At 40.5% G+C, this 27,261-nt stretch overlaps 1 protein-coding gene and 2 long non-coding RNA genes across 5 annotated transcripts in view; 1 reads left to right on the top strand and 2 right to left on the bottom strand.

The window, feature by feature from the left end:
* The first annotated feature begins 483 nt into the window (after nt 1-483).
* Nucleotides 484-25,409, top strand: KNG1 (kininogen 1). 3 transcript variants are annotated; one of them, XM_081571421.1, is made up of 11 exons: nt 484-560; nt 2,080-2,236; nt 5,510-5,594; nt 9,104-9,276; nt 10,597-10,704; nt 14,088-14,172; nt 16,736-16,908; nt 21,504-21,611; nt 21,729-21,815; nt 23,186-23,263; nt 25,176-25,409. In XM_081571421.1, exons 1-11 carry the CDS (start codon nt 547-549, stop codon nt 25,284-25,286), a joined length of 1,179 nt encoding a protein of 392 aa, XP_081427547.1. In that variant the 5' UTR covers nt 484-546; the 3' UTR covers nt 25,287-25,409. The 3 variants fall into 3 exon arrangements, with proteins under 3 accessions (XP_081427547.1, XP_081427544.1, XP_081427546.1); XM_081571418.1 differs by lacking the exon at nt 484-560 and adding an exon at nt 4,376-4,486 and having other exon boundaries at nt 2,045-2,236; XM_081571420.1 differs by lacking the exons at nt 484-560; nt 10,597-10,704 and adding an exon at nt 4,376-4,486 and having other exon boundaries at nt 2,045-2,236.
* Nucleotides 4,352-7,379, bottom strand: LOC145538786 (uncharacterized). The gene is made up of 3 exons (XR_014077245.1): nt 5,951-7,379; nt 5,668-5,869; nt 4,352-4,669 (listed from the first exon to the last, which is right to left on the bottom strand). It is a non-coding gene; the product is annotated as an uncharacterized LOC145538786 (long non-coding RNA).
* Nucleotides 14,514-27,261, bottom strand: part of LOC145538785 (uncharacterized) — a 41,018-nt gene continuing 28,270 nt past the window's right edge. The window contains exons 3-6 of the long non-coding RNA XR_014077244.1: nt 25,174-25,310; nt 20,420-20,511; nt 16,990-17,104; nt 14,514-15,780 (exon numbers count right to left, since the gene is read on the bottom strand). This is a non-coding gene — a long non-coding RNA (uncharacterized LOC145538785). The remainder of the gene's footprint in view (nt 15,781-16,989; nt 17,105-20,419; nt 20,512-25,173; nt 25,311-27,261) is intronic.

A 27,261-nucleotide genomic window follows, 5' to 3' on the forward strand; every position in this document is an offset into this window, starting at 1 on the left:
GGATCTTACAGTAAATTGTGGGGCTGGGATTACAACCCAGATCGACCTCCTCCAAAGTCACATCCTTTGCTGTTTATTTTATTTCCTGTAGGTGGCACAGTGGTAAAGAATCTGCCTGTAATGCAGGAGACGAGATGCAGGAGACGTGGGTTCAATCTGTGGGTTGGGAAAATCACCTGAGGAGGAAATGGTAACCCACTCCAGTATTCTTGCCTGGAAAATCTCATGGACAGAGGATCCTGGCAGGTTACAGTCCATGGTGTTGCAAGAGTGAACACAACTGTGCGACTGAACACACACATATGCACATACACTGCCAAGTCCTGTGTTTTTAATTTTTTTGTCAGTTTTATTAAGAAATAATTGACACATCACTGTATAAATTTTAGGTATATAGCATGATGATTTGACTTACATAATTGTGAAATAATCATCACAATAGGTTTAGTTAACATCCATCATCTCATGTGTTTTTGTTTTTAGTTGCTGAGTCATATCTGACCATTTGCAACCCCATGGATTGTAGCCCACCAGGTTCCTCTGTTCATGAGATTTCCCAGGTGAGAATACTAGAGTGAGTTGCCATTTCCTTCTCCAGGGGATCTCCGCAACCCAGGGATCGAATCCACGTCTCCTTCTTTACCACTCCTTCTCAGCCTAGGAATTTACCCAAGTCTCTTTCACCCTTAGCTTTTTTTCCTGCACACCACACCACACACATACCATCACTATGCACTTGAAACCACTTCCATAAGTCATGGATTCTTAACCATCCTACTCTAAATGTATTTATAATTTGTAAGAACTAATTAACAGGCGCTGTGCATGTGTTATATTAACATTCACTTCTCAAAAAAACAAAAAACTGTCAAGATAGTATTCTACATTTTACAGAGGAGGAAACTGAAGCTCAGAAAGGTTATATGACCCTGACTTGCTCAGGATCACAGAGCAATGAGGGAGCAGAGCTAGACTGGACTCAAGTTCGGGTGACAATCAAGTGTCATGTTCCTGCCACTCTGCTGCAAGGCTACCATTCAGTCCACACTGACTCCTCTTTTCCAAGGACTCTTGGGGAGACTGAATTGCCGAGCTAGAGACCCTATCAACGACAAAGAAGTCAAACATCTTTTTTGTGGAGGAGGGGGAGAAGACTTGAGGGTAAACATCTACTAGGCCCTCATCTTTAGCCTACTCTTAAACCACTTTTCCCCAAATAATTGATCTCTCAGACAGGTGGCTGAGACTTGGCAGTGAAGGACACCCATAGCCACCAAACCAGAAGCAAGGACTGGGGATGCAGGGCTTCACCCAACCCATCTCTTCTTATGCTTCTCCTCTGTCTCCTCCACCCTCGGGGAGCATTTTCCTTTCTAGAACTAATGCAAGTGAGTGCATTAGTTGGCTTGACCACAGACCACAGAAAGGATGTCCATGTTTTATTTTTAGTTGCACCAATATCTTGATGTGGGACTCCCCCCAGCACCCACTGTGTCCCTGTGCATGGGTTCTCCAGGCCTGCAATATGACTGCTGGCAGCTTACTTCTCTGCAGCTAGTTATCCTGCAAAGAAATTTTACTGAAAGGTGTCTGCACATTGTACCTACTATGGCATTGTTGTCACATGCAGTGACCTTCATAAATGGCTTTGGGAAAGTCACAAGGAAATAACAGAGGCGACTGGTGGGTTTTTTCCTCCTCCTTTATGAGAGTCTGCTCTGATTTGCTAAACAAAGTTGTGCAATCACCAGGAAATGAGCTCTGTGCTCCTACATGCTCCCCAAATGCAAATAAGCAGGCCAACCACCCCAGTGTTGTAATGTTTCAGCCTGAAATCTGCTTGGATAACCCAGCAGGGTCCTTTGTCCTTTTGGAACAGGGCAAATAGTGCATGGCAGCAGGAATCAGCCAGGGTCCCGGAGCACTGAGGCAGAGAGAGAGCAGAGCCGGAGGAGACAGAGGCTGAAGCTAGTTAAAATCAGTGTCTTGGCTCCCAATTGGCTCCCAATTCCTGGTGAAACTCCTAAAGGGAGACTGTTAAATCATGAAATTAATCACCATCCTTTTCCTTTGCTCCAGGCTGCTATCAAGTTTAGCCCAAGAGTCCTCTCAAGAAATCGACTGCAACGACCAGGATGTATTTAAAGCTGTGGACACTGCTCTGAAGAAATATAACAGTGGAAACAAAAGTGGCAACCAGTTTGTATTGTACCGCGTAACCGACGTCACCAGAACGGTGAGTGAGCTGTGTTTAACCTTGAGGCCCCTTGGGATTTGTGCTGTCACTTGGAGCCCAGGCCTCACTCACCCCCAACCCCACCCCACCCCCACACATGCACCCCAATCACCAGAGAACTGACAATCAAAGGGAAGCTTTGCGGTTGTTTAGTTGCTAAGTCATGTCTGACTCTTTTGTGATCCCATGGACTGTAGCCTGCCAGTTTTCTCTGTCCGTGAAATTTCCCAGGAAAGAATACTGGAGTGGGTTGCCATTTCCTTCTCTAAGGGAATCTTCCTGACCCAGGGGTCGAACCCACGTCTCCTGGATTCTTTATCACTGAGCCACCAGGAAAGCCCATTCTTAAAGGAGTACATCTAAGAAATATACAATCTCACTTGTGTGGAATCTAAAAATTCCATCTCACAGACGACAAAAGTAGAATGGTGATTGCCAGAACTGGGCGGTGGAGGAAATGGGGAAACACTGGTCAAAGGACACAAATGTCCAGTTATAAGATGAACAGGTACTGAGGATCAAATGTACAGTGCGGCGATTACAGTTATTAAGGCTTTACTGGAAATTTGTTAAAAGATTAAGTGTTCTCACCACAAAAATGAAGGTAACTATGTGAAGTGATGGGTGTGTTAATTAGCTTGTTTGTGGTAATCATTGCACAATGTACATACAACTTTTATTTGTCAATTAAACCTCAGTTATGCTTGGGGAAAGGGAAGGTCTGTCTAAGAGGAGTCAGCTGTGTTGAACAAAATATCATGAAATCAATGTGGCTCAATGCATCAAGGTAACAGCCATGTTCTAGCTGGTCTTTAGTATTTTTTTTTTAATCACTGATTGACACACACAGGATAGAGACTAAGCCTGACGGCGTGTGTGACTTTAAGAAATACAAATCTTTCAATAGTTTATGTAAATGAATTTCAGTATAAAACACTGTGTTTCTGTGATAGTTAAGCAATCGATTACTTTGGTGGGAAAAAAAAACAAACGGCTATTTGATATGATGAGGAGAAAGGAAAACGTCCAGTGGATAGAGGTTTTTTGTTGCTGTTGTTTCCTGAAAATCCAGTCTTCCTGTTTCACAAACTTGTGCATACATGTGAGTCCTAGGGTTCCCTAGCAACAGTTTATTGGTGTTGTCTTTATTGGTTGACATCCATGGGAAATGTGGTTTATTCTAGTTGATTCTAAAATGTCCATAGAATCACTGTTCATCTTTACTTTGCCATGTGGACACTGCCTATCCCATGATCACTTAGGTTTTATTAAAATCTGAAACCTGGAAGGAACCTCAGAGTCTATTTTGCTTGATGACATCATCTTCCAGATGCAAATACGGTTGGAGAGAGCGCTTCCCAGTGAGTCAGGAGACCTGCAATCCCCGGCTGGCTCTGCCTTTCCAAGGTGGGGAGGCTGCCTAAGCCATACGCCATCCACCTGGGGCCTCCCTACTCTCACCTACCAACTGAAAAGCTGGGCAACATCCTCTCTGAGGTCCCAGACTTTGCATCTGGAAGCTCGTCTAGCTCAGCACCTTTAAACTTTAAAATGTTTATTTATTATTTCATGACATGCTAGACTAAATAGAAAGCAAAACAATGCAAACAAAAATACTAAAATTACTCATAATTAATCTCACCATCCAGATAACTGTTACTTTTTTTTGAAAGTTTAAAAAGGCGTATGGTTTGTTTTCTAACTGTAAAAATGATAGATGTTTGTTTTAAAAAATAGATAATTCAGAAATAAATTAAAAAAAAAGATAATTCAGGAATGTTTGTTTAAAGAGAAAAGCAAAAAAGAACTGTACTCCCACCACTGAAAGACACATATTTTAACAGTTTCACTGCAGTTTTCCAGACTTTTAAAAATCATATATTTATATATAAATTGGTTTCTACAAAAATAGGCTAATACTATGGATCTACTTTGTAACTTAAAAACATGTGTATTTGTAAATAGTATATTATGAATTTCTTCCAAGCAAATATTTATAAACTTTCAATATTTTAATAAATGTTTTTGCCTTAATTGAATCAAATAGAGGTCAAATATTCATAACTGTACCAGATCTCAAATGATGTGCTATTGGGTCAGTTAGATGAGACCTACCTATCCATGGTTGCTGTTTTTCAGGATAATCCTGACATATTTTATTCCTTGAAGTACCAAATCAAGGAGGGTGACTGTCCTTTCCAAAGTGACAAAACTTGGCAGGACTGTGACTACAAGGACTCTGCACAAGCTGTGAGTGTGTTGACCGTTCCTGAGGCTCCCTTTTTCTCTGCCAAGTGTGCCCGACTTGTCCGTGCTGGAGATGATTAATGTTGCTGGCTGCTTTTATAAGATACACATACACCCTCAACTGTGTAGAACAGTCAAATGCTTGATGTCTGTATTCTCACATAGGTGGAAGGGGCGTAGAGAGGCCTGCAGTTAAACATGGAGAAAGCCGTCCCACAGGAAGGGGACTCTAGTGACCAACAGGGATATGTAGGCCAGGCCCCAGAGAGGCAACAGATCAATACTTGGCTGAGATCTGGGGCTGGTGAGTGGAGAATGTGGCTGCTTCAGTTGAGCAGTCCTGAGTACCAATCCTGCTCTACCTTCAACCAGCTGATCACTTGGAACCAGTGTGCTCCCTTGCAAGGGGAGATCAAATTGACTTTATGAGGTTGTTGAAGGAAGAAATGAGGCATATTATGCAAATGATTTTGTTTTACTAACAAGGGGTCTTAGACTAATGCCTACCCTGCCCTGGCACAGCACAGCTGCTGGTTTGGCCATAATAATTGAGGGAGATTGTGATGCTGCCTGCCAGGAACCAAGCCAATCTCCTCATAATCTAGGGAGCCATTTCTTCAATGTCAAAACCCTGGCTTCCTGGATGCAGTATGAACACTGAAATTGAGAGGTTAATCAAGAGGAGAGTTTAGCAGGCTGATTCACAGCCATGCTGTGCATCTTCATGGAAAGGAAATATCTCCAGGGCTCAAAACAAAGATTCATGCTTTAAAATCTCGTCATTTAGAGTGCCTCTCCTCTATCTTATGAATATTGGTGACTTTTAAAAAATAATGATTTGGCTGAAAAATACTTATTCTTGTGTCTCAAAACTCTGTTTAGAAAAAAAAAAAATCTTGACAAGATTTAAAAAGGAAAGCCATAAAAAAAAAAAAAAGGAAAGCCATGTTTAGCAATAGTACTAAGTGGATTTCATCTGAAAGATTAGGATAAATGTTTTTTTTCAATCTTTTTTTTTTCCCCTAGGCCACAGGAGAGTGCACAGCGACCGTGTCCAAGAGAGGGAATATGAAGTTCTCCGTGGCTACCCAGACCTGCCTGATCACTCCAGGTAGCTGATGTGTTTGCTGGTGCTGCCCTGGGGGGAAATGAACCTCTTCGGTAGGGTGCCAAAAACCCTTTACCTGAGGGCAGCAGTGGCGATACCATTTGCAGCCTTGTGGGGGCGCTGGAGGGGGTGGAGCGGCAGAATCCTGAGGTGGGCCCAGGCTCATGCCAATTATCCCCTTGGTGTTATCTGGATTCTCTTCCTCAGGAGCTGCGTTGTATTAGATGTGTACGAAAGAATGAGAAGACACAGAACTGGCCTCAACTGTAGGTAGCATGCTAGCATGAGAAAAGCACAGGTTTTGAGTCAGATCCGGCCTGGAATCTTTCAAAGCTCTCACTTTCTTTGTTTTTCCTTACCTGTGAAAGAAGATAACGATAATTCCCACTTTGTACCATTCTTTAGGATGAAACTAGATGATGTATCTGAAGATGTAATCATAATAATGTATTAATGATAGTCAAGATAAAAGTAGTAACAATTAACATTTATTGAGCACTTATTACCAGCCACAGTTCTAATCAGTTAATATGCAGTAACATATCTAATCCTCAAAACAACTCTATGAATCAAATAGTAATATCCCAGTTCACAGATGAAGAAACTAAGGCCCACAGCAGGCAAGTATCTTGCCCAAGATCCCACAGCTAGTAATTAGCAGAGTGGTTGGAATAGACCCCTCATAAATGAAATTTCTTTAGATTCTAAGTATGGAGCAGCTTATCAACAGATAACCACTGTTAGCTCCTTCCCTCTTGTGGCAGAGGTGCCAGGTACAGAAGGATGGACACATCTAGGTGATGTTAGTCACAAAAGCCATCCTGGAACTGATCTTTGCTTACAAGTGAGCTCCAGAACAGCATCTTCAGCCACCCTAGTGAACCTCACTGTAGTGATGACTCTTCCATTTCAGCCTTAATCATCCACAGGGTACCCACAAAAACTACATCCCTTGAGTTCCCATTCTCGCAAGAAGTTGCATTCAAAGAAAGATAGTCTTGTGACAGAAATCACAAGTCATTAAAATTTTCTGATGGGAATAGCTTTTTATTATTCAGCTTAAGAACTCTATATTGTAAGCAGATTTTAACATTATCCAGAGCACAGCACGTATGTACCATGAGAGAAAATGCTCTCTGCCACACCTTCAGAAATTACTGCTAGGTCCACAATCCTTTATCTGAAACCTTTTTGGCAAGATATGTTTTGGAATTTCAAAATTTTAAATCTTTATTTTAATTTAAAAGTCTCTCTAGAAATTGGGGCAGGGTGGAAAATCATTCTGTTACCCAGAAAAACTGAGTTTGCATCTTTGCCTGCTCTTCTCACCCTCAGAAGGTTGCTCCATCTCTTTCCCTACCTAGTTGGGAGCTGTCTTGAGGTCAGGCAAACCAGCCTCTGAGCTTTTCTCCATCTCCCCCTTTCATCTCCTGTGTTCATCTTTTTTTGTTTGTTTTCACATCAGTAATTTCTCTCATCTTTCCCATGTAATCCCCTCAGGTTTTTTAACTTTGCCCATTGCTGCTAAGTTGCTTCAGTCGTGTCCAACTCTGTGCGACCCCATAGACGGCAGCCCACCAGGCTCCGCCGTCCCTGGGATTCTCCAGGCAAGAATACTGGAGTGGGTTGCCATTTCCTTCTCCAGGGCATGAAAGGGAAAAGTGAAAGTGAAGTCGCTCAGTCGAGTCCGACTCCTAGCGACCCCATGGGTCTGCAGCCTACCAGGCTCCTCTACCCATGGGATTTACCAGGCAAGAGTACTGGAGTGGGGTGCCATTGCCTTCTCCCTGCCCATTACCCTGATTCAATCTAACTTCTACAAGGAAAGGAGGGGGTAAAGCTATGAATATTTCCCAGTAAGTCTTTTCCTGACACACGTTTACGGAAAGAAAGCTGACACACAGTTGCAAAGGGGGTTGTGTTGAGCTGCTGACTGAGGGATCTTACATCCTTGGATAGTGAGAGCCCCAGGGTCAAGGGACCCAGGACTCCTTCATTACTTCCCCTTTTTGCCACATGTGCTGTCACTGATCGTGGCTGAAGGCTGTCTGTTATGAACACTGGTAATCTAATACAAACTCTCTCCTTTTAAACATATTTTACATTGTTTTATTAAAACCCATTCAGTGGCTTCCCGTTCTTACAGGAAAAGTGTCATACGTCGCTCAGTTGTGTCCAGCTCTTTGCGACCCCATGGACTCTAGCCTGCCAGGCTTCTCTGTCCATGGAATTCTCCAGGCAAGAATACTGAGCCATCAGAGAAGCCCTAAGGGCTTGCATTCCATTCTTAATTCACTTCAGAAAGTCTAGGAAAGGCCCCCAGCTGAGCGGAGAAAGTTGTGAGTATGTGCGTCTTCCAGAAGAGGGCACCATAGCTTACATCAGGGTCGTCAAAGGAGAGGGTGACCCAGGAAGATAGTTAGGAATCCATGCCTACAGAGCACAGCTCAGGCCGCACAACAGAGGCCTCTCTACTGACTGCTGAGTTCTGTGCTCAGTCATGTCCAACTCTTTGTGGAACCCAGGTCTCCAGCATTGCAGGCGTATTCTTTACCGTCTGAGCCATGAGCCACTAGGGAAGCCCAAGAATACTGGAATGGAAAGCCTATCCCATCTCCAGGGGAATCTTCCCGACCCAGGAATCAAGCGAGGTCTCCTGCACTGCAGAATTCTTTACCAGCTGAGCTACCGGGGAAGCCCATGCTTCCCTACCGACTGCTCAGACCTCAAATCACCCCTCCCTGTCTCCCTCTATAAACTGATAAGATGTGTGTACACCTTGTCCCACATCTCTGTCCCTGCCTCATCCTGCTTCATCCAGACCCATTTGTCCCTTCTCCTCAGGCCTCACACCTCAGGTTGTGAGGTTTACCTTGACTGCTCTTCACCCTTCTTAGCTCAGCCTCTTTTCCTCAGAAAAGTCTTCCCTGCGCTTACTCTGGGCTCCCACCTTTCCAAGTTCTTGCTGAATTTTATTGAAATCATCCATCTCCTGTTCTATCTCTCCCCCTTGACTTTGTCCAACTCCTTCATGGCAGTGAACATTACTAATGAATTTATGTATCCACACAGCCAGGCTCAGCACAGGACATGTTATAGCAGGTGTAAAATACATGTTTGTTCAGTAGAAAGGATACAGAATGTATTACACCCTGAGTCCAGCTTCAAGGTGCTTTCATTAACACTGAAAAGTAAATTAAAATACACCTGTAATGTTTTAATTTTTATGAGGATAGATTCATGTATCACTCCTGTAATTTTAAGTGACTTTAAAATAAATTTTAAATAACTATGCACAACAGAATGCATACAAGATATTCCTAAGCAAATGGTAGGCCTTCCCTCTGACTCAAAAGCAGTCTTGTGTTCTCTTTTTCTAGTGCTTACTAGAATTTCCTGGAAAGTTTGTTATCAAGGCTTTTTATTGATGAATTATCTGACTTACTCAGGGCAATGTATGTGAATGTAGGTTTCGCTCCTTAACGCTGCCCTTTTGTCTACTCTTTGTCAAGCCGAGGGCCCCGTGGTGACAGCCCAGTATGACTGCCTTGGCTGTGTGCATCCCATATCTACCATGAGCCCCGACTTGGAGCCTATTCTGAGACATGCCATCCAACATTTTAACAACAACACCAATCATCCCCACCTCTTTGCTCTGAAAGAAGTAAAAAGAGCCCAAAGACAGGTCTGTTCTTTAATTTTTCTCTTGCCATAGTATTGCTAAAATGTGTTAGACCTTTAGGGTTTAGAATTTCATTACCTAAAATAAATCTTTGGCTAGAGGACAACATGATTCCACAGGTGGTGGTGAGGAACTCTTCCGTGTTCTCATATGACCGGCTCAGGAGAACAAAGGCTTTCTCCATAGGCACAGTGATTTGGATGCTGCAGTGTGTAGAGAGGGGAAAGGAGGCCAATCAGACTCCCTTCCTGGGAGATTTGTTTTGTTTTGTTTTTCTGTTTAATTCATCTGTATTTGTTACAACTTTTTAAAGCAGAAAGTGACTTGAGCACTACATTTCCATTCACAAAACTCGCTCCGAGTTACTTTTCCAGCGGCTTTACAACATGCCTGGGCAGGCTTATACCCTGTAGTTATGACTGCATGTGCCAGGGAGATTTGTTTTTAATGAATGGGTGGTCAGCACTGCTTGCACTGTGAAATGGAAGAGTCATTGGTGAAAAAAAAGTCATTCTGGCCTTAGGATTTTAACAAGACTCTATCATCACCTAGCAATCATGAGGCAAACATGACCCCCCAATATTAAAATGTACCTAAAAAGGTTGGCACAGTTGCTGGGTACCCTCTAAATTACAGTCTCTGTTTCATCAGAGAAAAGAGCAAATACTTGTATTAATAAATCTGGTTTTTCCATTGAAGCCTTTACTGACAGTTGACTGGGCCCCTTGAATTTCAGCCTCTAATTATGGAGGACTCACTTTGGTCAGTAACATTCCTTGCTTTTAATTGACCTTTAGCTGACCTTCTGGAGTTTGCCTTCATGCAAGATGCAAGCTCTACTTGGTTCTGTTCATATCCAGCTATCAGGGTGGGGCCCACCTCAGATAAAGCAGGAGAAATCTTACTGCCTGGCAGTCTGGGAGCCTAAGGACCTACTGGTTAAAGCCACTCCAGCTCCCAAGTTTTCTTTATCCATCTAGAAAAGCATTATTAATATTTTACAAAATTTAACAGATCATTTTTTTTTCTGCTGCCCACAGAGGAAATATTCCTAGGTCTTACTTAAGAAAATACAGTAACTCTATCTATAAATTGCTTTTCATTTTCAGATGTGTAGCTGTATGTGTGTATGTGTGCATTGTGTTGAAGGGTATGAGCATTATAAAGTGCTCAGTATTAATTTGGTAATGACTTTTGCCTAGTAATAATAATAGTTTGTATTTTTGAGCACTTACCAAATGCCAGATATTATTCTAAGCTCCTTCTAACACTGTGAATAATGTTTAAACTGACCTTTAAATATTCAATCCAAAATTTTTTCAGGTGGTGGCTGGATGGAACTATGAAATTACTTACTCAATTGCACAAACTAATTGTTCTAAGGAGAAATTTCTATTCTTAACTCCAGACTGCAAGTCCCTTTCAAATGGTGTAAGTAGGCAAAAAATCTAATTATAAAGTTCTTAACCTTTTGTGTCCAGTATTTACAGGTGTGGGAACTCAGCTGTACAGAAAGACTCAGTCACTAAAATTTTAGGTGACATTCAACAGTTTCGTTTCATGTCCCATTGAGAATCTGAAACTCACGTCACCTGTTAAGCTGCTTACCCAGTGGTCAGAGTCTACACATCTGGCAATAAGCATCTACAGATATATCCAGGGACTAGCAATAGCCTGAGACAAAATGATGCCACAGTCAAGTTTGTCTTTTCATGTCTTCACACTTTCCTATCTCCTTTTCCTTCTGTGTGCTTAACAGCCTTACAAGACTTCTGAACTCTACCCAGGACAATACTTCTAACTGTCTCTGCTTGTTTTCTCACCCTCCCTCCCCTACTTTTCTCTTTAACAAATACATCCTGAATCTCTCTCCCTTAGTGACCCTTTCTAGGATGATATCTTATTACTGAACCAAAATTATGTTAAAAGAGAGCATTTCGAGGTGGTAGGAGTTAATGCATGTTAAGATGATCAGGCACAAGGTCCTTCCCAGGGGTATTTGCACTTTAGCAGAAGGCTGTGCTTTAAGCAAGGGGTGGCTGCAAGTCTGTTCGCCTAGTCATTCTAGGTGATGAGAACTATTAGAAATAGATACTAGGGATGGTTGCACAACCCTGTAACATGTCCCTGAATTATACACTTAAAAATGGTTAAGGAGCTTCCCTGCTGGCTCAGTGGTAAAGAATCTGCCTGCTAATGCAGGAGACATGGGTTCAATCCCTGACCAGGGAACACCCCAAATGCCACAGAGCAGCTAAGCTGCTGCTGCTGCTGCTAAGTCGCTTCAGTCGTGTCAGACTGTGTGCGACCCCATAGACGGCAGCCCACCAGGCTCCGCCGTCCCTGGGATTCTCCAGGCAAGAACACTGGAGTGAGTTGCCATTTCCTTCTCCAGTGCATGAAAGGGAAAAGTGAAAATGAAGTCGCTCAGTCGTGTCCGACTCTTAGCGACCCCATGGACTGCAGCCCACCAGGCTCCTCCATCCATGGGACTTTCCAGGCAAGAGTACTGGAGTGGGGTGCCATTGCCTTCTCCGTGCAGCTAAGCTGGTGCGCCCCAAATACTGAGCCTGTGTTCTAGAGCCCGAGAGTTGCAACTATTGAAGCCCAAGCACCCTAAAGCCTGTACTCTGCAACGAGGGAAGCCACTGCAGTGAGAAGCCCGGACAGTAACTAGAGAGTAGCCCCACTCGTGCAACTAGAGAGGAGCTCATACAGCAGCATAGGCCCAAGTACAGCCAAAAATAAATAATTTTTAAAATGGTTAAGATGGCAAATTGTATATATATTTTACCAGAATTTTTAAAAATAGTAAAAAAAAAAAAAAGAGAGAAACCTTCTAAAATCATAGGTTCTAGTCACCGTGTAACTGTCAGTTTGAATTGAATCTGGCCTTTTAAGCATCTATAACATCTTTGGTTTTTTATGCTTAGCTTCAAATTGAGGTTATATAGGCCTAAATGTTATCTAGCTTTAATCTTGCTGCATCTGTTTATAAAAGCCCCAGTTAAGTTTTCACTTTGCAACACAAAAATGCAAAGGCTGGTTGCGGTAACAAAGCCAGTCAGATTTTCATGTAGTTTTCCTAAACATTCACTTCATCTGTAAAATCGTGAAGAATAATAGTATCTATCTCACAGAGTTATTACAGTAATTAAAGAATATAAACTGCAAATGAATTATTTGCTATTCAAAGTGTGGTCCACAGACCAGCAGCATCGGCAGCACCAGGGAGCTTCTTAGAAAAGTTGAATCTCAAGTCTACCTACATCTACTGAGTGAGAATCTGCATATTATCAGGATCAAGATTCTCAGGCAATTCATCTGCACATTAAAATCTGAAAAGCAAAGATTTAAGGAGTTTCCTAAGTAGTTCTTAGTCATGTTACACCTTAGAATCAGTAGCCTAGCTTTAAAAAACACCTATTCCCAAACCATTCCCCCAGACCTTCTGATTTAATTGGTCTGGGGTCAGATGATCAAAAGTTTCTCAGGTAGACCAAAGATGCTGGTGATACTGAGAACTTGTGAGTTACCTCCAGTATATTTCTCCCCATCCAAAATTAAGGTATTGTAAGTGTGGTATTTCCTATATCTCTAAACAACATGACATTTATTATATTCATGTGTGTTCTTTTGTTAGAAATACACATTTATAGGAATCTTCAAGGCAATAAGAAAACAAAGGAAAATAATAATGTTACATCACATATCCAAACACTCAAAGTTATCTGAGTGTACTTCCTTCTTGTGTTTTTTTGGTGGGGAATATGGCCAGTTTTGACCAATTTTTTGTGTGTATTTTATTAGTTGTAATTACTTTACATGCTACATTTTTTTCCTATGTCTTTAAAACTCTTGATAAACTTCTTCTTAAATAACTTTTAATATCCTAGTGAAGATATCATAGATTGCTTCTTAAATTACTTTCCTATTTTTGGTCCTGTGTTCCAAAGCAACAAAATATGTTGTTTCTGTTTTTATTATAATTAATACCTCACCAAACATCTTTTAGAATAAAGCTATTTCTGTGTTTTGGGTGGTGATGCAGTTGGTAAAGAATCTGTCTGCCAATGCAGGAGACACAAGAGACCCATATTTGATCCCTGGGTCGGGAAGATCCCCTGGAGTAGGAAATGGCAACCCACTCCAGTATTCTTGCCTGGAGAATCCCATGGACAGAGGAGTCTGGCAGGCTACAGTCCATGGGATCACAGTCAGACACGACTCAATGACTTAACACTTGCTTTATATGGCTTTGCTTATCCTTTATGTTTATTTTACTCTATTAAAATTTTTTGAATTTTTTTATTTTTTGGTTGTGCCACCCAGCCTGTAGGATCTTAGTTCCCCAACCAGGAATCAAACCCATGCCTCCTGGAGTGGAAGCATGGGGACTTAACGACTAGACCACCATGGAAGTCCCTCTCCATTATGTTTAATCTTTCATTATGTTTTTTATTATATGCTATTATTCTTGAAGATGGAGTACCTTGACTCTGGTTTTAACTTAACCTGAAAGTCTTTGTCTTGCTAAAAGAAAATGTTACCCACTCACTTGTATAGCTACTATTTCTACATTAGGTATTCTTGTCATCTTATTTCATGTCTCTGTGTGTTTGTGTGTGTGTATTTGTTGGTGGTGGTGCTACTTTTTCATTGTTTCTTTTTCTGTCTTTTGTATATAGACTATGTTTTGTTTTTCTCTGTACAATAATTTGCAGAGGCAACACCTTATTTTTAGTTTTACTAGTCATTTAAAGATTCTTAAAAACATTTTTAATTTATGTTTTTATATGCTTTTTAAAAAACAGGATATTGGTGAATGTACAGATAAAGCATATGTGGATCTGCAGCTAAGAATTGCTTCCTTCTTGCAGAAATGTGACCTTTATCCAGGTAAGGGATAATACGTGTTGGTGTTCATGTTGGTCTCAGACAACTGGCTAGGTCTTTCCGTAGACAATGTGCTTTGGTTCCCATGATAAAGTCTACACGACCCACAGACCTTACTGGAAACACTGGGTCACATCCCTGCCCTGCTGTGCTATAGCAGGTGCACCTGAGACTGCTCAGCAAGTGGCCGAAGAGAATACAGTGACAGAAGGAAAAATTTACCATTTCTGGGCAAAGCTGCCCTTCTATTATGTCAGCTGGTCTTTCTTGTATACCAGCTATCTCTGCATCACATATTGTGAACTGGGGAAGCTATATCTCATTTTTAACTACTCAGAATAAGATCCTTTCAATTAAAGGTTTATTCCTTTGCATGTTATAATATGGGGAAAGGGTGATAGTGCACGTTTAAGGTCAAGTTAGTATTTCTTATACCAGTCAGCTCAGTCGTGTCAGACTCTCTGTGACCCCATGGACTGCAGCACGCCAGGCTTCCCTGTCCATCACCAACTCCTGGAGCTTATTCAAACTCATGTCCATTGAGTTGGTGATGCCATCCAACCATTTCATCCTCTGTCATCCCCTTCTCCTCCCGCCCTCAATCTTTCCCAGAATCAGGCTCTTTTCAAATGAGTCAGTTCTTTGCATCAGGTGGCCAAAGTGTTGGAGTTTCAGCTTCTGCATCAGTCCATCCAATGAATATTCAGGACTGATTTCCTTTAGGATGGACTGGTTGGATCTTCTTTCAGTCCAAGGGACTCTCAAGAGTCTTCTCCAACACCACAGTTCAACAGCATCTATTCTTCGGCGCTCAGATTTCTTTATAGTCCAACTCTCACATCCATACATGACTACTGGAAAAACCATAGCCTTGACTAGCTGGACCTTTGTGGCAAAGTAATGTCTCTGCTTTTTAATATGCTGTCTAGGGTGGCCATAACTTTTCTTCCAAGGAGCAAGCGTCTTTTAATTTCATGGCTGCAGTCACCATCTGCAGTGATTTTGGAATCCTGAAAAATAAAGTCTGTCATAGTTTCCACTGTTTCCCCATCTATTTGCCATGAAGTGATAGGACCAGATGCCATGATCTTAGTTTTCTGAATGTTGAGTTTTAAGCCAGCTTTTTCACTCTCCTCTTTCACTTTCATCAAAAGGCTCTTGAGTTCTTCTTCGCTTTTTGCCATAAGGGTGGTGTTATCTGAATATCTGAGGTTATTGATATTTCTCCTGGCAATCTTGATTCAAGCTTGTGCTTTATCCAGCCCAGCATTTCTATGATGTACTCTGCATATAAGTTAAATAAGCAGGGTGACAATATACAGCCTTGACATACTCCTTTCCTGATTTGGAACCTGCCTGTTGTTCCAGGTCCATTTCTAACTGTTCGCTGCTTGACCTGCATCTTGCACAGTTGGTTGTGATCCACACAGTCAAAGGCTTAGGCATAGTCAATTAAGCAGAAGTAGATGTTTTTCTGGAACTCTCTTGCTTTTTCGATGATCCAACGGATGTTGGCAATTTGATCTCTGGTTCCTCTGCCTTTTCTAAATCAAGCTTGAACACCTGGACTCATCTTGAACATTCTTATACCAAGAGTTGGCTTTTCTCATACTTGGAAGATAGTTGTGTTCATTACACAATATGAAGCATTACGGAAGTTTCCTGCTCACCAGAATCATAGAATTTAATATTTTCCCACTAGAAAATCATTCCTTTACGTTAAGCATTGCTTTTTACAGTTTCCATCAAAAATGCAAAAACTTAAGAAAAGGGCAGAACATCAGCAGATGAATGGATAAGGAAGCTGTGGTACATATACACAATGGAATATTACTCAGCCATTAAAAAGAATACATTCGAATCAGTTCTAATGAGGTGGATGAAACTGGAGCCTATTATACAGAGTGAAGTAAGCCAGAAAGAAAAACACCAATACAGTATACTAACACATATATATGAAATTTAGTCAATTGGTAAAGATAACCCTGTATGTGAGACATCAAAAGAGACACAGATAAATAGAACAGTATTATGGACTCTATGGGAGAGGGCAAGGGTGGGATGATATGGGAGAATGGCACTGAAGCATGTAAATTATCATATGTGAAACGAATCACCAGTCCAGGTTCGATGCATGATACAGGGTGTTCGGGGCTGGTGCACTGGGATGACCCGGAGGGATGGGATGGGGAGGGAGGTGGGAGGCAGGTTCTGGAAGGGGAAAACATGTACACCCATGGTGGATTCATGTCAATGTATGGCAAAACCAATACAATATTGTAAAGTTAAAAAATAGAAAATAAACTAATTTAATAATAATAATAAAAAAAAGGGCAGCATATTGACTGGGTAACCTTCTGATTGAAAATTTCCCTAAACACCCTTGGCTTTTAGAAGAGGAAAAGAGGAGAGACAATCAGTTGGAGGTCTGACAGACAAACTCCATTGCTGGGTCTTGGGCTGCCACGTGGCCCTCTGTCAGTGGATGCTGGATCACATATGGAAAAGGTACTAGGCTAGATTGCTCCTTCAGAGCACACACTGACGTAAAACCTGCTTTTTTCAGGGGAGGATTTTGTACAACCACCCATCAGGCTTTGCGTCGGCTGCCCCAAACCTATACCTGTTGATAGCCCAGAACTGGAGGAGCCTCTGAACCATTCCATTGCAAAGCTTAATGCAGAGAATAATGGAACCTTCTATTTCAAGATTGACATTGTGAAAAAAGCAACAGTACAGGTCTGTAAATTATAGTGATAATCTATTGCAAATTGTTTACTAATTTTGCCACTGATCTTGGCTCTGGACTGGGAAACATACCTGACAAATGGGATTCGGTAGACTTGAATTGCAAGTTCCAACCTCACAGCATGCTTGATGTGTGATCTTGGACAAGTCATTTAAAGCACTGTCTCCATTTTCTAGCCATAAAGAACTGTAGGAAGCGTCAAAAAAATAACATATATCAATCACTTCTCAAAATCTGAAGTGCCATATAAGTACTAGCAACTTGTATAATTAAGAAAATTGAGAGCTAGGAGAAACAAGACTTATCCTCTGCCTTTCTAGATCCATCTCTCATTGTAACATCACTCAGTGCCTTGGGCTCAGCCACATCAGCCAGTCATTTCCCAGACTTTCTTTGCATGCTCATCTCCATGTCATTTTTTTCTCTGCCTGGGGTGCCATTCCCCTCTACAAGTGTACCCTCTAGGAATTCATCTCTCCTTCCATGCCTGTCAGTAGAGGTGAAGGAGTATCCTTGTTTGGAGGTCAGAGGGCCTAGCTCTGTAACAGCATCTGCCACTCACACCCTGGGTGACCCTGGGCAGTTATTCAGACTCATGAAACCTTTGTGGCTGGATCAGAAAAGCCCAAATCCCTTCCAACTCCAACAGCATGTGACTGATATATTTATGGACAGATTCCTATTATGGAACCTCAAAACTGGCTTCCCTAAATACAAGCTAAAGAAAAGTCATCAAAAAGGAGCCAAAGTGGGAATTCCCTGGCAGTCTAGCAGTTAGGACCTCACAGTGTCACTACTGGAGGCCATGGTTCAAACCCTGGTCAGGGAATTAAGATCCCACAAGCCGTGCAACATGACCAAAGGGAAAAAACTATTATAGCAAACAAACATGATTTTTATAGGCTTCCCTGATGGCTGAGATGATAAAGAATCTGCCTGCAATGCTGGAGACCTACGTTCAGTCCCTGGGTTGGGAAGATCCCCTGGAGAAAGGAATGGCAACCCACTCTAGTATTCTTGCCTGGAGAATTCCATGGACAGAGGAGCCTGGCAGATTACAGTCTCATGGGGTGGCAACAAGGCAGACACGACTAAGCGATTAACACAAAAAAACATGATCTTTATAGTCTACAAAGAAAATCTCACTTGAAAAGTTCATAATTCTGGCTCAGTAATTGAATTTATAGAAATATAAAATAGATAAAGTCTTTAAATACAATAATATTCATTGCAGCTTTAACTATCAAAGCAAAAAATAAAATAGTAAACTCTCAAAACGATCAATAATATAGAAACAATCAAATTGTGTCCAGCATATCCTTATAATGACTATTAAGCAGCAATTTTAAACCATCTTTGTGAGGAGTTCTTGATGTAGAAAATGCTTGTGTTACAGTATGCAGTGAAAAAAGAGGCCATAAAACTGAATAAACATTCTGTTCTCGGTCATGTTATTAAAAAGTACAGAAAAAAATACTGAAAAGAAATGTCTCAGATTATTCATAGCTTTTAGGTGATGTCACAGGCTTACTTGAAAGGAGTACCAATTCATGCTGCTCTTGTCTTTGTCAGCTTTTCTTCTTGCTCTGTTTTTCTGTAAAATTCCCTTATTCTTACTGATGCAGGAATAGTCCAGCACTCCACCACATAATGCATGTCAAAGAGTTGCTGTCAGGAGAGAACCACTCATTCTCAAGTGTGTATATCTAGTCCTCTTGGTAGCCCCAGTTCTTTCTGTAAATTAGTCAACATACTAGAATGGATATGTTTATGCTAAGGGTACAAGGAAAACCACAATAGAATAAGTTACATCCCTTTACTTGCTAAATTAATTTGGAATATTGTGAGAATTTCAAATTTACTTTTAAGAGGTGACTATTTACTTACGTTTGCATTTAAAGAGAGCAATTTGGTCACTCAAGGCAACCCAAGTGGAAGCAGCTGATTTATTGGAAATCAGCTTACCATAATGAATTTGCAATAGCCAGTCTCTTAAGAGACCCATTTGTCAAATTGCTAATTTGTTTTACAATTTTAGTCTTGCCTTGGCTTTGCATGTTTAGTCCTATTTGGGTACATGTCCACTCCAGGTTGGTTTCGTATTTCAGATACCAAACATTTCTTAAATCCTTTGTTTTCTCATGTGAATCGTTGTGATTTCTGTCGTATACCATTCCTTTTGCCCTATCCTCACGGCTGCTGTCAATGTTCTTCCCTGCCTCTGCTCAGATAAATACACTTCAAGGATCTGTGGGTGTACATTCAGGAATTTTCCTTTGACAAGAAGTCCTAGAAAGGTCAAGGAATACATAGATGTCTAAGATTTTTGATGCAAATTGACAGATCACCAAATGATTTGAAATTATATCAATTTACATTCATACCATGTGGATGTAAGACACTGGCTGATGGTCTTGACTTGACCTATTCGAATACTACCAGCAGTGACTGAGATTGCATGTTTCCCACACCTGGCCAGGTGTCATCTCTGTTTTTTATCCTTGACAAGATGCAAGGTTAAACATGATGTTGTATAGTTTTTTAAATGTGCATATCCTCGGTTAGTAATGAAGGTCAACTTGTTCAGGAGTAATGATCTTTTTAACTTCTCCAAAAGAGCTGGTTATGTCCTTGGTTCATTTCTTTAGTGTTGGGTTTTCTGTGTATAAGAATATTGACCCTACATCATATTTTTCCCAGTTTACCTTTTTACCTTATTCACTGTGACATTTTAGAGTCAGTTTTCATTTTTGTCTAGTCAAATTTTGACGTTTTCCCCCTCCTTTAGGTTCTTTCCTCTGCTTTTCACCTATGAAAAGCCTCATCATCCTAAGAACTGATGAATGTTTTTTATACCTTTCTAGCTTACTTAGTTTAAATGTCTTAAGGCATTTGGAACTTACGTTACTGAGTAGTATTCTGTACTGTAAAAACAAAACTTGGACAGGATGGACTTAAGCAGGGAAGACTTCTGATAAGAACAGCAATATAGATTCAATTTTGAGGTTCTTGAACACAAGATATTATTAGGTCTACTTTATTCCTCCCCTCTGGACCCAGAATAGAATTGAGCCAACAGCTGTGATTTTTGTCATATATTGTCAACTTTCCTAGGCAACATCACATTAATCAACTGTGGCTCAGAGGTAAAGAATACACCTGCAATGCAGGGAGACTGGGGTTCAATCCCTGGGTCAGGAAGATCCAGGGAGAAGGAAATGGCAACCCACTCCAATATTCTTGCCTGGGAAATCCCATGGAGAGAGGAGCCTGGTGGGCTACAGTCCATGGGGTTTCAATAGAACTGGACAGAACTGAGTGACTAAATAACAACAATAATGTCAAAAAACTGGATTAAAGTATACTGTCAAATTAAGCAACAAAATTCATGATCACCAATGTATACACTCTAAAACACTTTTTGGACTTCCCTGCCCAGCTTATACACATCTGGAGTTTTACAAGTTATCAAATTTGTGTTATCAATTTTACTGCGCTTACCTAGAAAATGATGCCAGAAAAGGTAGAGGAGTAGCTTAGCTCTTCCTGTGACTCTGCTCTTCTCATCCTCCTCCCACTGTAATTCCTCCATGCTTTTCAAAAACACACAAAGAGAAAGGGAAGACTGTTATGTTATGGAATTATACTATCACTCTGTAACTTTATTTTTTCAATAATGGTCAACCTTCCAGGAAACAGGTATATATAATATATTCTTTTTGATAACTATATAATATTACGCAAACACACATTTAAATCCTAGAATAAAATGCTAAATAGCTTAGCCTGAAAATTGGGCCACGTTAACTACCTTTTAAATTTATATATATAATTTTAAAACATTTTATAAAGTATATTTTTCAAGTATGTAAAGGCTGTAAGCCTTTTTTAAAAAACTGTGCTTGGGATTTTGCTGAAGTCAGTGTATTGGAAAAAAAACCACACAATGACTTTTACTTTTTAAGTAAATAAAGTACGTGTATTCTAGACCAAAAAGAAAAAAATTGGGCCACAAATGTTAACAGAAGACAGTATTATATAATGATTAAAACTTGCTAGAACTTAAAATAGTTTCTTAATATTAAAAAAAAAAAAAACCCTCGGAGAAGCAAGCCAGAAATACAAAGAACTTTCCTAATCACATAATTTAATCCACATAATTTCTATAGCAGTACTAACTCACTATTTCTCTGATTCAAGCTTTGGTAGAACAAAAAGGTATGTTTAAAGAAAATATTTAATTTTCTTCCTACTCGTCTTAGATTCTACATATTATGACTTGAGCCTTTGAATTGCTGGTGAATTTTGCAGTTGTTGAACAATAAAACTCAGGAAAATATAAAAATAAAAATGATAGCATGGTTTTCTTTTCCCATTTAAAAAAGGAAATAAGCCCAATTGCCAAATATTTTAACATGCACACGAAGTTTTGTTGTCAAATATTTGTACTTTTTGAGGGTAACTCTCATTTGTTCAGTACATAATTAAAATGTCAAGATTCTCCCCTAAAAGCCCTTATGATGAAATGTATGACTTATTACACAGCATTAATTAAGCTCCTAATTTGTGCAAATTCATTTTCCAGGTGGTAGCTGGAAAAAAGTATTCTATTGTGTTCATAGCCAGGGAAACCACATGTTCTAAGGGAAGTAATGAAGAGCTGACCAAGAGTTGTGAGATCAATAGACATGGTGTGAGTATGATGCAGCTGTCTTACTGATTGCCTGGAAATTCGTATGATGTTTTATGCTTATTTATGTATCCCATGAATAACCCTGTTTTCTCTTTTGCCTTCGATTTTCATGGATAGCTAATTCTAAACTGTGATGCTGATGTTCATGTGGTGCCTTGGGAGGAAAAAATTTACCCTACTGTCAACTGTCAGTCACTTGGACAGGTATGATTCTAATTGCAGTTGGTTTGGGTTAGTTATGCTCATTCTGAAAAATCATATTTGGGGGTTGAAAATGAACCACTATTTACATGAATTGGAGGACTATCTTTTTAAAACAGCAAAAACACATTTCTCTGCTGGTCTCTCTTCTTATGGCTAGAAAGGGAGAGCAGCAGTCCCCTTAATCACTTCTCAGACACGATCAGTGTCCTGTGAGTCCACAGGTTCTCTTAGGGAAGCACATTCAAGGAGCCTGGGAAAAATGCAGGTCGCACACCCCACTCTACATTCCCTGAATCAAAAGCTGTATTTTAACATAGTCCCCAGGGAAGTCATACCCATATGCAAGTTTGAGAAGCATTAGTTTGTATCATTTTTTACTTCTTAAAAGAACCGTGGGAAGTAAGTAGTACTTTCCCTACTTTCAATATTGAGACACTAAAAATTGCAAAGATGCTAAAGTCCTAAGTGGGTAATAACTTTATCAAGTGCTTCCTCCATCTTGGACACTGTACTGAGGACTTGACACATATTTTTCTCCTGACAACTCTACAAGGCAGGTAATTTTATTATTCCTATTTTACACACAAGGAAAGTAAAGCTAGTGGTGCTCAGATACAAATCTAGGTCAAATCAGAGCCTACTCTGTTCACCATCATGCTGGTAACTAGTAGGCTCTGGCTTGTTTGACCTCAAAGACCATGCTCTTTGAATTACGAAACACTGCCTCCAACCACCACATTCTCACAGGTAGTTAGTGTGTAGGTAGAAGTAACCCACAAATCCATAGCTTCAATGCAAGTTGCCTCTGCTCCCTTTGTTCTGCATTTAGGATTTTGCCATATGTAGGTATGTATATAGTCTAATACAAATGTTATACAAAGGCTGTGTTTCAAGCTTGTGAACATATATATCCTAATGTGTTTCAATTCAACGGAGTGATTGTGGATATATGCTGCTTATATATTCCATTCTTAAAACCAGTTAAGGTCTTTTTGGATAAAAAGCAGTAATGTGCTAATAGAAATAGTATCAATTAGCAAATAATGTGCCATAGCTTATGGAATCATAGGCTTAGAGAGTACCCTAGAGATTATGTAGTTAACCATTCAGTTTTTCCTGATTAAAAACTCTGTATTTTAGAGTATTATTAGGAACAAGAATCAATATCTCTAAATTATAAAATCAATCAAAAGAGGAAAAAATTATTCATTTTTATCCCTTACGGAATATTAATGTATATAGCACTTAAAATCTGGCAAAGACATTCCCCATCGTAAACTGAGATAGCATTGTCAGGCCCCCATCCCTTCTTTCTTCTTTGATACTGTGGTTTTCACAGTAATGCATTCATCTTAATATTTCCTGTTTAGACCTCACTCATGAAAAGGCCTCCAGGTTTTTCACCTTTCCGATCAGCACAAGTGATGAAAACTGAAGAAAAAACAACTGTAAGTCTACCCCACTCTTCCATGTCACCTGTACAAGATGAAGAGTGGGATTCAGGAAGAGAACAAGGACCCACTCATGGGCATGGCTGGAACCATGGAAAGCAAATAAAATTACATGGCCTTGGCCTTGGCCATAAACATGGGCATGACCAAGGCCATGGGCACCATAGGGGTCATGGTCTTGGCCATGGACATCAAAAGCAACATGGTCTTGGCCATGGACATAAGCATGGTCTTGGCCATGGACATAAGCATGATCATGGCCACGGAAAACATAAAAACAAAGGAAAAAACAATGAAAAGCATTATGATTGGAAGACACACTATTTGGCAAGTTCTTATGAAGATAGCACTACATCCTCTGCACAGACGCAAGAGAAGACAGAAGAGACAACATCTCTCCCTTCCCTAGCCCAGCCAGGTGTAGCCGTTACCTTTCCTGACTTTCAGGACTCAGATCTCATTGCAACTGTGATGCCTAATACACTAGCACCTCCCACAAAGAGTGATGATGACTGGATCCCTGACATCCAGATAGAGCCAAATAGTCTTGCATTTAAATTGATTTCAGATTTTCCAGAAACAACTTCCCCCAAATGTCCTGGTCACCCCTGGAAGCCAGTTAATGGAATGAATCCAACTGCAGAAATGAAAGAGTCTCATGATTTCGATCTCTTTGATGCTCTTCCTTAATTTAGGGAGCCAGGGGTATTTCTTTAACATCTCATCAACCCCTGTCCCCATTGTCCAAAGATCCTCATATAATACAACAAAAACCATGAACATTCAGAACAGCCTAGAGAGAAATAAATGGTGAGACTCCCCATAGGAACACCATCAGTTTCTATGGATGAAATAAAACTGTGTGCAGAATTCGAACTCATTTCTGAGGTTTCCTCCCACGTGTTCTTAACTAGCACAGAAAATGGACAAATTAATGGCCTACTGCAGTTGCTTTTCTGATAATGAATGTGTACCTTAAAACGTACATCATCAGTTTTCATACAAAGATTCTTGACATTTTGAATAAACTGTAACATCTGGTCCATATGTGGCAATAAGGGAAGTTAAGAGACTGAATGCTGAACTTCTTAATGGAGAAAAAATAATAATAAAAACCTCCAGAGGTCAAAGAGGAACAAGAGAGAAAGACAGATTGCCCAAAGGGAGGACAGAGAAAATAAATTGACTTTCTGTTTCCAAAATGGGCTAGTAATCTCAAACAGTTACTCCCACATGACAAAGCTATTCTGATAATTCTCTTTCTGGGTGAGAGTATTTCCTGTAAGTCAGTAATTTCTGTTTACTCATTAACTACGCTTTGCAATAGGGCCTTCAAGTAGGAGTTTTCTGTTTGTATGTTGCCAGCGTTAGACTGAGTAATCCTCACTGTTCAACAGCTCTGAGTTTAATGATAAGGTGAAAAGCAGAAGTAATACAAAGGCTGGCTTGCTCGAGGAAATCTTTTTTTAATAATTGATAAGGGAATATCATGAGATGTGATGCAAATTTTGTTCAGAAATTTTATGAGAAATTCCTTCTAGCCTTTATAGTTGCATTTTTTTTGCTGTAACATTGAAGTATACGGACTTTTGCAGAAAAGAATAATATGATTATTTTTAATTTACTGATAATGTGAGGGAGGCATATCTTTCACAGCCCCTGCTGTGCTTTTGCCTAGGGAAATAGGGCTTTCTACACCTACACTCACCTGTGGATGCACGTCACTGTTTCTTCAACTTATTGGATGCATTTGAGCCGCTGAGTTTTTATTTCATTCCAAATATTATCTGTACTTGGCAAATAAAGAACCAATGATCTCAGGAAAAGGTCTCATCTTGTCAATTAGCGGCTTCACCTTCCTCTCTTTGAACGATAACCTCAGATTAACAGAGTTTTACTATACTTACAGAGGCACGTAAGGTCCTGCGAGTACAAGGGCCGACCTCAAGAGGCAGGGGCAGAGCCAGCACCTGAGGGTGAGGTCAATTTACCGGCAGAATCTCCACGGTTGGCACAATAGCCCCGACAACATCTCTCAGCAGCCCTGCGTGGAAGGACGAGAAGATGGGGTAGAATTTAAATAGAGAAGAATGCCATTTTATCCCTCTGTGACTGAGTGAAATAAAGTTCCGTCTTTATGTTCCCCTCCTGGTTAATTCGCACTGGTCTCCTTTCAGTCACAACCAACCTGCAGCCAAGTCAAGATAACCAGACAGCCAGCACTAGGGCTCTGCCCTGGGGGCTCACAGCGCAGCCCTGGAGCAGTCTTGCTCACTGAGGCAGGATCCCTTAGCTGGGGCTTCCCTATCACAGAGACCTTGTCATGGGAGCTCAATCAGGGGGTAGTGGGTCATGTTTCCACCATGTTTCCATGGAGTTCATGGATCTAAGGACTCTCTCTTTCCCTTTCCTTCTTCCTTCTCCTCCTGATTCCCAATCCAATGCTGAGAAAATTTGTCTTATTATATTATTTTCTTATGATTCAAATTATTACCAAAAAAGAAAAAAATATTTTGTTAATATATCTACCAACTTCTCATTATCAGAAAATACTGAGTCTCAAAAAAGTTGAAAGAAAATGTAAAATTATCTTTCTCATCTGGGTAAAAGAAAAAAAATAGAAAACCAACAGAATAAAAAACAAGAGATTTAGAGTTTTCTGTAACAAACATTTATTGAAGCCTCCTTTTGGGGTGTAACTTAGTCCTCACCACCACTCTGAGGTCTCCGTGATCACCTTTCCTTTACAATGAGGAAGCTGTAGCTCACAGAGCCCTGCCCAGAGTCACAAAGTTAATATGTGACAGAGCTGGTATTCAAACTCAGACCTTTGAACTTCATCACACTGTGTTATCATGGGGCTTTACAGTATTATCAATATTGTCATTACGAAAAACACATCAAGATAATTTCTGACTCTGAGATGATTATGATTTCGCTCCAAAACCCTTATGAAATATTTCATTGTATCTGGTGCTATTCTGAGTCCTGCTCATGGTAAACTAGAATGGAGTCAAGCACAGGCATTAGCTATTTACCAGTCAGTCCTGAGAAAAAGAAATATTTTTTATTATATTTTAAATGTTGAGTTTTTATTTAAAACATTCCCCTCCATCATACTGTCCAGACTGAAGAGGCAGTCAACAAAAAGAAACCTGTGCAATCATTTTAAAGAATTACAGAGTAAGATGAAGATGCCATCAACAAGATGACAGAAGTGGACGTGTCTTCTTTTTTGTCAGTCTTAGTTTAAATACTTGGCAGCTCATCATATGTTTGAGGTGTCCTGAGTGCTCAGAGCATGTGTGTGGTGATTGGTGCTTCTACTCATCTTTAGTCGACTTGGGTTCACATATTCAGCCTATATGCTTCCCTGGTAGCTCAGTTGGTAAAGAATCCGCCTGTAATGCAAGAGACCCCAGTTTGATTCCTGGGTTAGGAAGAGCTGCTGGAGAGGGGATAGGCTACCCACTCCAGTATTCTTGGGCTTCCCTCGTGCCTCAGCCAGTAAAGAATCCGCCTGCAATGTGGGACACCTGGGTTCGATCCCTGGGTTGGGAAGATCCCCCAGAGTAGGGAAAGGCTGACCATTCCAGTATTCTGGCCTGGAAAATCCCATGGAGAAGTCCATGGGGTCGCAAAGAGTTGGACACGACTGAGCGACTTTCACTTCACTTCACATTCAGCCTATGGGAGCCTCAAAGCAAAAAGAAGAGAAATAAATTTCAAAAGACATGAACGCTTTCCTTGAAGAGCTTACAATCCCTTTAGGAAACCAAGACAAAAACATAGGGAACAGATATTTAATCCAAGCAGCGTCTTTGTGAAACAGTGAACCTGACTAATGTGATGGGAAGATGTTGAAGAGGTGGAAGGACCAAATTGGAGAGATAAAACGAAGCCCAAGTGAGATGGTTCTTAAAAAAACGTTTTATCGAAATATAGTTGACCTAAAATGTTGCATTACTTTCAACTATACAGCAAATGATTGACAT

Source organism: Giraffa tippelskirchi, chromosome 2, assembly GCF_054371585.1.
Source record: "Giraffa tippelskirchi isolate mGirTip1 chromosome 2, T2T-mGirTip1v1.2.pri, whole genome shotgun sequence".
Lineage (NCBI taxonomy): Eukaryota > Metazoa > Chordata > Mammalia > Artiodactyla > Giraffidae > Giraffa > Giraffa tippelskirchi.

Bases quoted from the DNA above. Each gene is read 5' to 3' on its own strand.
- KNG1 (XM_081571418.1), top strand. From the start codon at position 2,045: ATGAAATTAATCACCATCCTTTTCCTTTGCTCCAGGCTGCTATCAAGT. The intron at 4,487-5,509 runs GTGAGTGTGTTG...TTTTTCCCCTAG, and splicing joins ACAAGGACTCTGCACAAGCT to GCCACAGGAGAGTGCACAGC. The intron at 23,264-25,175 runs GTAAGTCTACCC...CTATACTTACAG, and splicing joins AAACTGAAGAAAAAACAACT to AGGCACGTAAGGTCCTGCGA.